The sequence below is a fragment of the Haliaeetus albicilla genome, chromosome 4 (genome assembly GCF_947461875.1).
Source record: "Haliaeetus albicilla chromosome 4, bHalAlb1.1, whole genome shotgun sequence".
In the NCBI taxonomy this organism is placed as follows: domain Eukaryota; kingdom Metazoa; phylum Chordata; class Aves; order Accipitriformes; family Accipitridae; genus Haliaeetus; species Haliaeetus albicilla.
The window spans coordinates 23,243,450-23,255,661 of record NC_091486.1 but is presented as its reverse complement, the minus strand read 5'-3'; the positions used below and the strand labels follow the sequence as shown (position 1 = coordinate 23,255,661).

The 12,212-nt window shown below is 37.5% G+C and overlaps 1 protein-coding gene across 14 annotated transcripts in view; it reads right to left on the bottom strand.

The window, feature by feature from the left end:
* MYO3B (myosin IIIB) overlaps positions 1–12,212 on the bottom strand; it is a 213,651-nt gene that overhangs the window by 163,938 nt on the left and 37,501 nt on the right. For all 14 annotated transcript variants that reach the window (XR_011324318.1, XR_011324319.1, XM_069781384.1 and 11 more), the window contains one exon: positions 9,830–9,906. Coding sequence is in view for 12 of the 14 variants with exons in the window: in XM_069781384.1 (XP_069637485.1) it covers positions 9,830–9,906 (77 nt within the window). In the remaining 2 variants the exon portion in view is untranslated. The remainder of the gene's footprint in view (positions 1–9,829; positions 9,907–12,212) is intronic.

Genomic DNA, 12,212 nt, shown 5'->3' with positions numbered 1-12,212 from the left:
CAAATACCTGTCTATTTGTTCTCAAACACTATGATGCAGAGGAATATATTTTCATTTTCAAAGGAAGAAAAAGAAGGATCTGCTCAAGAGCACACTGGACGTCACCAGCAGTGCTACAAACATGGCTGGTCTCCCACGTTCAAACACACCACTACTTTTTCCTCTGTAAGCACATCACAATTGCTTCTAACTACAGGCCAATGGCAAAACTTGCTATGTATCTCAGTCTTATAAAGTTTAACAAGCTACACTAAAATAATATGAGCATCAGAGGGCTTTGCACTCATAATGGATGGGGAAAAAAAAGTACATTGCAACTGCTGTTTTAGAAAAGAAAAAAGGTCTTTGAGCTTTTCTCAGCTTCACAATGTATTACTTGCCAAACAAAGAGAAAGGAATGTATAACGCATCTTTGTTTGTCTTCTGCTCCACAGGTAACAGCTATACCTCCAGTAAATATGGTACATGGCAGTAAAATAATACTGGCAAAATACTGGCACTCTAACCAAGGGGAGTTAAACACTATCAGATTCTCCTCCATTCTAATATCAGAGCCTGCAATGATTCTTTCAGAAAAACATTCCCCTTAACCTGCATTCTCTTTGTTTACAAAAATTCAGCCAATGGACCATGCAACCCCAGTATGTTTTAGACAGTTAGCCTGACTACAGTGAGATCAGCCTCACAGAAAACATACAAAGTGAACTGCTCTTCTGACACTGAGTACGCAGCATGTATATGAATTTAATGATCATTTTGGTTTGAAACAAGTTTTCAATTTCTGTGGGATTTATTATTAGAATTTTGCCAACTTATGCACTACTTCGAGAAACACAAATGCCACTAATTTTTATTTTTAAAGCAAGAATCAAATTTTACAGCTTTTTGCTTGATGAAAGGCACACATCGGCAGCTTGCTTTATATGTTGGCTAGCAGACAACACTCTAACTTGAAATCTAAAGAAGAAAGAGTTCTCTCACTCATAGTTTACAAGCTAAGTCGTTGGGAATGCTCCAGTCCTGTTTTGCCTTGAAAACTATTGCAACTCCCTACAGAGCAAAAAGGAAAAATGCCATTGACCTGTCTTTTATTATGTTCCTGTCTCTATCGGGAACTCAGAGATACTTATTTTTTTGAAACATCTGTCCCTTTTGGCCGGAGTTCTGGAGCTGAGAGCACCTCTCAGCACTGCTGATGCCTGCTCTTCCCAGTGTGGCATGAAGACAGAGACCCCAGAAGAAATTATCTGAAACTGAAGAAAATACCACCTCCTTTCTCTGCCTTGTGCAAAGACATCATCACATCTGTACCTATTTTATATCCAGCAATATCCTCCCCTGCTTGTACAAGCAAAAAAGAAGAGGTAGTTTGCTTTGCTGCAAACTCTATGTTCATGCCAAAGCTTCAGGGGGTGATGTAGTTAATCTTGAGATTTGCCAGTAAACACCATGGGAATAAGCACCAAGACTTTCACTTCGGCATGGGCTGGTTACGTGCACACTGTGGCCCAAGTTGCTAAGGAGACAGGCTGTCACCTTTTGTATTAGTTGTAATTTCATCATGATTTCATGCCCAGCCATACCGCCATAGGATGAAAAGCACCTAAACACTGCACAGAGAAACAGACAATGTGATGGGAGTTGTCAACACTAACTGTGCTGAGGGTCACACTGGGACAGGGTGAGGTGGTGGTGGGGAATTCACTGGTCTGGCAAAGACGGCACATAAATAAATCAGTCACACTAACTGGAGGGAATTTAGAGAAGCCAGTGATTAGGCATTCTGTGTGATTTATCACTTCTACAGAAACACAAAACTCCACAGAGATACACAAGATGATTCACACCCTGACAAGAAGACTATATTCAAGGAAATAATTCTACTTGTTCCAAAATCAATGCAAAGATTTCCTTGAACTTCAGCAAGCCCCTAAGTAGATCACAGGTGGATTTAAAAGAAGGAAAACAAGTAATACAGATAACTACACCTGTTATTTGTACAGCGGTCACACTGACTTGTGGGCAGAGAGGAAGCTATACATATGTTTAGCTGAAGCAAAATACATTAAACCATTTTAAGGTTACCCAGAATTATCAGAAGTGAACTTACTTTCATTTTGCCTCAGTATATACAGTGCATACACAAAGTCTAGCTGCAAGCATACACAATACCAATAATAGCAGTATAGATGTGCTACCTGGAGATGATTGTTACACAATTAGTGCTGGTGACCCACCCGCTGAAAAGAGTCTGGAGTTAAAAAGGTTGATGCTCCTGAAAAAAGGTGGTGCTGTACTCAGCTGATGTAGCTAACTAAGCAGCTTATGAAGTGTGCGAGCACAATGCTGAAAAACACTGTGTATGTAAAATGAATGTGGCACAAAATTGTTACCCTTGCTGCAAGGATAACAAAATTGCTAGCTATGCAAGTCAAATGAAATTCTGTGCTCCACCTGACACTATGTAACCTGACTTTAATTTATCTACACAGTAAATATAATATTAAATATTCTTGCAATTCCTATGCATTGGGGGAAAAAAAAAGTCATCTTTCACGATAGCATTTAGCAGCACTGGGGGTACTGATATATCCAGACCAAAGTGATATCTATCCATCTCTATCTCTCCCTCGCTTCCTCCTTCCCTCCTTTCCTCCCTCCCTCTCTCCCTTCAAGCACGTTCACATAATTAAAAAAAATAGCAAATTTGTGACTGAAATTGGTTCCACATTCCCCCATTTTCTTATATGGATTTCAGTTCTTTATTTATTACCATCACACAAATTTTTTCATGGTGTATCAGAAAATGATTATATTGTTAGAAATGTTACCATAATAAGAAGTAATGCATATTTTAAATAATTCTTATAATTATCACAATATTGATTCATTGAAAATTAATTATATGTCAAGTATTCAGTTGTGTTTTAACAGCTGTGAGTAATCAGTTTTTATTTTTAACTCACCCAAGTGAAATATTCCTGAGACCATTAGACTGCTCTGGCAGCAGGCTACATTTGTAGGGAAACATAATACCCTTTATTAGAAGAAATGATACAGTGAGGAAAAACAGATAAGCTTTCGAGCACACAAATCTGTTTTGCTTTCTACCATGAGACCATCGTGGCTTAAGCACTACTAATGTTACAGACACATTTTGTTTCTGGCCCACAGATCTGCTCCTCATCAGTAAGGATATACAACACTACACACCTCACACAGATTTGTAAATGGTGTTTCACACAGAAACTGAAATCTCAGAGTCAACTCCAGCCTTGTAAGTAAATACTTCATGTAGGAATCTCAGTGCAGGGCAGTGAGGTAATGAAACAATTACCTCTACTTTGGTTTTTGTTTTGTTTTTTAAATCTTTGGGGTTTGTTTTTTGGTCTTCGTTTTTTTGTTTTGTTTTTTAAATCTTTAAACATGAAAGTTTTACAACCCCTCCATAGCTGCCATTTATGTTAGAACAAAACAGAAGCATCTGCAACCCCTCCACATCCCTTGACAAGATTATGGCCATATTATCAAAGTTACTGGCAAGGTTCCTTGAGGTTCCCTCCAGTTGCCACATCCTTTTCAACCCCTTCCTGCCACGCTAGCCCATGAGGAGGTCAGCTCTCCTGGAGGCAAAGGAGGAGGTGATGCATTTTGCCAGACCCCACTCTGCAGGGAACAGCTCACTGGTGCAGTGTGCCCTCTGCCTCTTTTGTGTGCCATCTCCTTTAAAGAAACCTCAGCTTTCTGAATTCCACTGCTTTCCTTCTGGACTTTAAGCAACTTCAGCATAACTCCTTATTACTGCAGCTTGTTAAAGCTTGGGTTTGAGAGCCACAGAAAAAGTGGGGAGAAAAAAACAAACAGGGCAGAAACCACCATTTCTTTTATTTCTTTATTCAATTCCCAAAGATCTGTGTTCCCAAAAAGATAACTTTGTTTATTAAATCATGCCAGTCAACCCTCAGAAGATGGCACCTCAGTGTCATGGGCATTTTAGTCATATGTGGACTTTTAGAGACCTAATTCCAACCCACATTCTGCCACTGACCTGCTCTAAGTCCTTAAGCAAGTCATTTCACTTCTATGTCGCCCAGTTCTCCATACAGTCTTGCTCTATCTATTTAGAGCAATGGCTCCCACTCTTCCCCCCCGCCTTCCCACAATTACACTGTAGGAGTTCCTTTCTCACATGCCCATACCTCTTTACCACACGTACCACAGGACTGCACTCAAACCCAGTGCTGCATTTCAAGAGGACAGTTAATATTCCCTAAAAATAATTTCTAACACACCATGGTGTCCCACTGTTAAACCTCCCAAAAGCAGCGACGTCATTTCAAAATGTATGCCCATTAGGCAATTCCTTTACACCCTAGGCTTAATGTACTGTCATAAATATAGTAATGTTAGAAACAAGCAATTGTTCAAATCACAATGTAACAAAAATCTGTTATGAATTATTTAGTGCTACCATTCTTTATATTTACCATTTATCTCATTTATTGTTTTTACCTACTAAATGTGTGGGGTTTTCAAGTATTTCACTATTAATTAATCATGATGCCAGATAAACACAAATTCTGTGAAAGCAGCAGAAGTTTTCTCTATTCCCAACTGTGAAGTTTCTTCCTAAGAACAATCAGTTATTTTTTGTAAATTATGTTTTCAATCTTATCTCATTTACTGTAATTCATGAGGTAAAAAAAAAAAACCCAAACAACCTAGTAAGAGCTAATTCAGCAATCTATCTTATCACTAGCTGTAGAAGAACAGTTATTACACCTTCATGGAAGATGTTATAAGGAAATATTTTCAAAATTTTCTTATTAGAGAAGGTACATAGTTCCTTATGTTTCTTTATCACAAAATATGCATAATGTTTCACCGTACAACTGTTTTTAAATGGCTTTCAGGCAGAAAAATGAGTATATATACATTCTTGAAATCTATATTCTATTTATACTAAGCAGTGGATTCCTACAGTTCATTATAAATCAGCATTTACAAAATTTCATGCTTAGCTGGCATTTAAAAGTTTAGTGAAAATATGTGTATCAGAAGAGCTAATTTTAGCTAATAAGGAATTAAAGTGAAGAGACCTAGAGCTATTAACAGGATACTGACCTTGAGTCCCATGATGTAAGCAAAGGGCTGGCATATAAGCTAGGTTGAAGTGTGACAAAATGAGAATATCTTCAATAGTTTCAGGGGAATGTATCATTGTACTTGTTTAGATTTAATTAAAAACATAAGCCCAGGTTAGTGATGGGGTTATCTCTTCTATGCTGTTTTTCCAACTCAGTATTTAACTACACATGAAATGTATTTACTATTACATGGATTTTTTGGTAAATTTTCATGTCTCCTACAATAGAGAGGTAAATAAGAGAAATCAGCCCTAATTACCAAAAGGAAGAAGTTTTTTTGACCAAATTCTAAGGCTTGAATACAGCCCTTACTGTAATGAATAATGACTTCAGTGGAAAAGCTGCTGTGAGTCTTTGCAAAATTAGATTTTTCCCTTTATATATTTTTCAATTACATTAATGCAAATGATAATGCAAATAACTAATACTCGATAGAGAGGGCTCACAAGCTGAGTATAACCTGGAATATGCATTCTCCAGAACCCCACAAGGCCTAGGAAAGCTTGTGTTTCTTTCTTGTTAGCTGGTGGAGACATAGTTGCTATCTTGTTAACCACATCCACAGGGACATGAGAGCGTCCATCCTGCCATTTTATTCCCAAACTCAGCAAGCTAGAGATAAGCAAGCAGCTAACAAGCTCCGTGACCTGCACAGGAGCTTGCCACTTAATAACTAGCTATAGAACGCTTAATGCAAAACTGCCATTGTCATGTCCCTGTTCGGGTGCCAAAAGGTACTTTGGGGGTACTTTTTTACCAGTTTGGTTGATTTTTTCTTTAGATTATGCAGAGACACAAATATTATGCAAATATTATTAATTGTTTCAGGATTTGCCTTATTGCACACACATATGATCAGATTTAAAGTTTAAAAAAATACAAAGGAACACTGGAAAAAGAAAGACAATTTAAACTAGTCACCTATTGTTCTAACATATCAGAAACTTATTCTAATGCTCATTTTATCCCAGCATTCAGCAGGGGGAAGGAATCCCTTGATTCAGCAGGGGGAAGGAAAACAATCTGTTGTCTCTGGGGCAGTCTTACCGATCATTACTTCATCTTGGCAGGACAATAACAAACACCCAAAATACAGAGTTGACACAGCTTTAAATAATAGCATGACATCTGAAATTCCTCTAAAATCAATAGCAAAACAGAGCCCAGATTTTACCTCTGGTTAACTCATATGATACCTTTACCAATGTCTCAGCCTTTCCTACTGTCACATGTCATACTTCAACACATCATTCTTCAAAGGATCAACTATGTTTTAATTATGTTCCTTTTAAAACATATGTATACATGCATCATTGTCATTTTTTAGCAGTTATCAGTAAAATATAACAGCATACTCCCTGCGGTTTTAAATTACCTTCAGCATCTCTCCAGTTCTTTCTGACTTAAAGTATCTTTTTCTATTTCTGTTCTTAAAACTAGGTTTGGGCCAAAGAAAACACATACAGATTCTAACTGAGCTAGTTTCAAGAGTCAAGTTTCCAGCTATATCATGATATTATAATTATATTTGGGAAAAAGGAAAACTGCAATTCTATTTGAACTAGATTTTGTTCAGTTCTGCACTGGAAAACAAGACACGTTAAGGTTTAGAACTTGAGATGTAAGGGCAGTTCCGTTCAAAAGTCTCAAGTCAGATTCCTCCTGCTAGCATTCAACACAATTTATTTCGGCATAACAGAAGCAGATTTTAGGTAACTTAAGTGTTTGGCTACAGGCAGCTTTAAACATCCACCATACTTAAACTATCCTGCCTTATTTATCTTTTTTTGGCATACCTGTATTCAGTGTTCGAGTTTCTGCATGTCCACGTTTGTAAGTGTGAGACAATACTAATTAGGTTAAACAGCAATGATGGATTTTCAGTGAGTCTACTTTAAAGCTGCTCTCAAACTGACTCATCCTTGTCAAGTTCCTCTGTTGCTTCCACACAGCCTAGTTTTTCCCTGTATTTTCATTTTTCAGCAAAATTTTTGTTAATCACATGCTCTGCTCAAAACAAATGCTCAAGGACAAATCTTTTTGATTTGTCCTGTTGCTGCTAAACAAGCCTTACAGTCATGAGAAAAAAAGAGCCCTCTAAGATGTTCAAGTCTCTCAGAACTGTTAAGCTGCTGTTTTTCATGCAGCCAGTAACAACACTGAGCTGAACAGAACACCTTACACCACGCCCAGTCACTGCTATTTTCCTATGAACTTTTGTTATTGCAAGGACCATGCCATATAATCCTTTTGATACATTTTGCAAACCTCATCTTAAAATACGATTGTTTTCCTCATTATACAGACTGCTCCTGATCCAGGCTGATCTAGTGATTCTAGTTTCCAGCACATTTGTCTCCTGCTTATATCCAGTTATTCCTATCTGTCAGCTTGAATGATATTGCATCGTTCTTCTCCAGGTTTTATTTTCCTGGGGCTTATCCTGGAAAATATTCCCCAGCAGCTTCATTTCACAAGGTTTGCTTCTCTGAAACACTCCTGCAGTCTCTTTCTCCAAGGCAGGCTTTTTCATCTGCCCTCTCAACTCCCCCTTCAGATTAAATCCACTTTTCTCACCCTTAGATAAGATGAGGTCCCATGATTGCCTTATGCATTGACTGAGGCTCCTATGTTTCACACGCAGATAGTAAAAGTCCAATTAAAAAAAAAAAAATTCCTAGTCTTCATGCTTTCTATTTCCCTGATTAGTAACATTTCATTCCTGTCCAGTTATTTTATGGTATTTTGGGGTTTGACATAGATTCTGTCCTATGTCAAAACCTATAGGCAGCAAGATTTTTGCAACTGCTTTTCTAGTTTTTACTGATCTCACCAGTCTCATCCAGAAAACACTGTTCCTAATAAGCTGTTACCCAAGCAGAGTTTTTCAGCTTATTGCAGTCCTAATATTTCATCTTTCACACAAAAATTTGGCTGCGCATTTTAAAAATACCAGAAAGATCTCCCCAGAAGTAAGGCACGTCAGTTGAAATATGTCATTCATATGAACATGAAGAAAGCAACTGTAGTGACTTGAGCACGAGCGTTATGCAACTTGTCATTTAAAAGCCATTTCAACAACAGCATAACAGATATCTGAGCACCTTACAGCTATTTTGCAGATTGGTACATCTATGAAGCCTGATTGGAATGGCTCAAGCAGGCATGCAAATGTGATATGAGTTACTATGCTTATGGTACTGGGTTGATTATTTTGACAAATCTTTTCAAAACAGGAAGCATTCAAAGCTACTTCTATTCCTGTTTTGATGTGCTATGCATATAACATACCTTGGTTACATGTGTGTTGTATTTTCAGGTAAAAATTTTTCAGATCAAAATCTCTGCATATCTCTTTGGCTTTTTACCTCAAGAATGAATATTTTCAAGCAGGATGGGAAAATAAATTTGGTACAATTACTGCCTTTGACAGCAATTATTCAAGCAAAACAGTACCATAAAAAGAACTTCTAATAATCTGAGTTCAATAAAATATTTCTTAATATGTCCATTACTGTCTAGAGGAGTATTTTATAAAGGTTTCGTAATGTCTCCAACCAAGGTGATTCCATAAATAATGATTGCACAGTGGTCTCTAAGGTATCTCGTGTCTCCTTTGTGACGTAAACTGGTTGTTATGGAGATGGTAAAATATCAACCATTCTTTATGAGACTGTGTAAGATCAATTTTGGATCTGTTACTGCAGCTTCTTTCTCTGTTCAGCTATAATCAGCCTTCCTTAGCAACAGAAATAGATGTAAAAAAAGTATAAAATGTTCTAAAACAAATGTTTGCACAATACTTTTAACTGTTTGACATACAGAAATAGACCTGTGTGCATTTGTAACAGATGCAAATTCCATCCCAAATTCCCCCAAATTCAAATAAGTCTAATGGCCTTCAACAGAAATGAGGCTACTACTGTTATAAAGGTTTAACAGCTTACAAATAAACAGACCACTCCCTTTTCATTCCCTATTTTTTAATTTCATAATCTATACCTTACAAAAGTATTTTTTGTTTCTCAAAGTGGGGAGGGCGAAGATTAACTTCTTTCACCCCAAATTTAGGGAAAGTACATAAGGGACTTTTGTTCACCAGTGTGTTAAAACTTTCTAGAGCTTCATGAAATAGGAGGAAAAGGGTTATGTCTGGGGAGTAGTATGTAAAAATATGGTCTAAGATACTTGGCTAGGCTGCCTGTAGATTATTTTTCTCATCTATGCTAGTCCATGTGTCTAAGTGTGTAGGTTCCCATTCAATGATTAAGGTTAAAGAACACATTGCTGAGTCAGGGTTTTGCAGAGTCCTATAGCAAGACAGGAATGTGGGAATTCCTCCTTCTCCTCCCAGTTTGTATTTAGAGGCACAGACAAGCACACAAAAAAATACAGTATTTCATTGGAAAGTCATGACATTTTCAAGGAGACCCTCAGTTATTTCCAGATTATCTGTACTTTTATGGAAACATTACAGAGAAGAAAAGAATGAAGATTATTAGAAATCCATTTTGTATATTCTAATAGTACATTCATTTTACTTTACAGGGGCCTAGATGTAAAGTAGAAACACAGCCATAGTGGAGGGAAGAAAACATACCCTTTTCTCCTTTTATGTGGAAGTGGCAACAAAGTGTGCATTGCAATGAATGGAGACAACCCAGATAGGAACATTTGCCTACCTCAGGTGCCATCCAAAAGGGTGTTCCCACTGAGGTGTTTCTACGCAGCCGTGTGCTGGTGAGCTGGGCTGAAACACCTGCAATAGAACAGATCCAAAAAACTTGGCTTCAAATTCATTCTGTCATTTCAGCCAGTTTATTTCAAGTACCTGGAAAACAAACCCCAAGCCTGGGAGTACAGCTGCAGAATGCCTGGCCAAAGTAAGTGCAGCATTTGTACTGAATTCTTTGATTAATTTCAGCTTGCTGTTTTAGTTCAGGATTGCTGAGAGGTATTTTGTGAATGACTCTCAGTTTGAAGCACTTTCATTCAAACTCAAACATTCAATTGGCACCTAAATATCACAGACTTCTTTCTGCTATTTTCATGAGTATAAACAGTAACTACCCAAATTACAATTTGACTTTAAAACTTCTGTTTCAGAAATTTACTCCCTGAACACCACTGGCAGGAAACTTGTTCCCTAGAGTATTTGCAGAGGCTCCTGTTCAACAAAACATTTATGCACTTACTTAAGTCTTTCCCTATTGAGAAAAGCACGGAAGATCAAGCTCACGCTGCAGCTTGTACTTAGGGAGTTAAGCACATGCTTAAAACAAAGCCTGTGCTTCAGTGCTTTGCTGACTGTGACTGGACTACTGAAGCACAACTGAAAAAAGGAAGAACGAACTAAAGTGAAATCAAACAACGTTAACAAATCAGAATGAACTTCGGCAGCAAATCTTCTTCTGTGCTCTGGTCAACATATAATTGAATTGTAGAGTTCAGGAGCATTCCAATAAGTTGACACAAAACCAATATTGACTTAAAAACATATTCCACCTTAAAATTGTTTAAAACCAAAAACCACAGTGGTCTGCTCCTATGGCATTACCCAGAGACAAAAATGGGCAGAAACAGATATAACACATGTTGCCTGATGCCAATAAATAAGAAATTGGGACTCATAATTCATAAGTTAAATAATTTGATTGCTGGCTCCAACATTCAAGCCTGTATTTATTTTTCATTTTCCAGTGTGATTGCAAGTCTTCAGTGATTTCCTGAGTACTGCTGTGAAACAGTTAATGGCTAGGACCTACAGCAAGCCTCTGTGCATTTAACTCTGATGTCTCTTCAGCTAGCTTAATTTGTAACTGCTATCTATGGACACTCCAAAACAGTGTAGAATACCAAAGAGCTGAGAGAGGGAGACAGGGGGAGAGAGTGAGAGAGCATGAGCATAAATGAATGATAAGTTGCAGACATTTTGGGTCGACTTACACTGTTACCAACATTTATTCAAATATATCATGCTGTCGAGAGCACTTGAGAGAAGAAACGCGTGTTACATTGAAAAAGCAAGCTGTAAAGTCATGCAATAAAGGCAAAAAAAAAAAAAAGCCTCAATTAAGGATATCTGTGTAATCCTCTCTGTGACCTAATATCCATATGTGCAGCCTTGAATATGAAGTAACTTTTTTTTTTTCTTCAAGATTCTGTCTCATTCTGCGGACAGAATGGATCTCGTTCACTAAATAGGTAGTAATTTAATTTTTTTTTTATCCCCATTGATTTAAGTTCTAGTTACTTATTTAGTATATCCAATCCTATACTAAATTTAAAATTATTATTTTCTTTTTCTTTTGACATGTTTCCTTCCCTCCTCATCAAACAATAAATCTCCTTAACATTCCTGTAAAATGGGAGAGGATTATTAGTTCCAGTGATTAACCTAAAAATATCCAAAGCATCCACTGTTTTGGGGTACTTAATCTCAGATCTTTCAGATTTCAGGCACTCCACATGCCTCAAGTAGAGCTGTAATAGATCTCAGCTGCAGTTCGAGAACACTTAGCTCTTCTGCAAAGGAAGACAAGATGTTTCAAACTGTTGGGAAAATGAGGAACAGAGTGGCCAGTTCTAAAAAGTTTGATGCAAGCAACCTGCCAATGTCACAGAGAAACACTGGCAGAAGTAAGAATAGTCACCAATTTGATGCCATTCAATTGAACTGCTCGTCCCTTCTCTTCCTGAACTCCCTGCATTTTTCACTATATATCTTCCACTTTCTACAACAAATGAGACAAACAGTTCTACAAACAGTATCACCTGTGACTCAGTCCTAATTCACTCCCAGAGTCCCTTCTGTGACTATGGCAGTGGACTAGAGGGTAAAAATAGCAACTTAATGAAAGCTTGGTGCCTGATGCTTCTTTAGTCAGGAAGCCCACATATGTGGGCATTTCTTGGCATTTCCTCAGAATTAAGTGTTAGGAAACACTCGAGATTTAACTCATGTCTTTTTCTGAGGTAGTCATATTTGTTGTGATTTTCTAGAATTCCTATTGTAACTTAAAAAGTAGGAAAATATCCTAAAGCCTAAATGTGGAATCAGAGAGA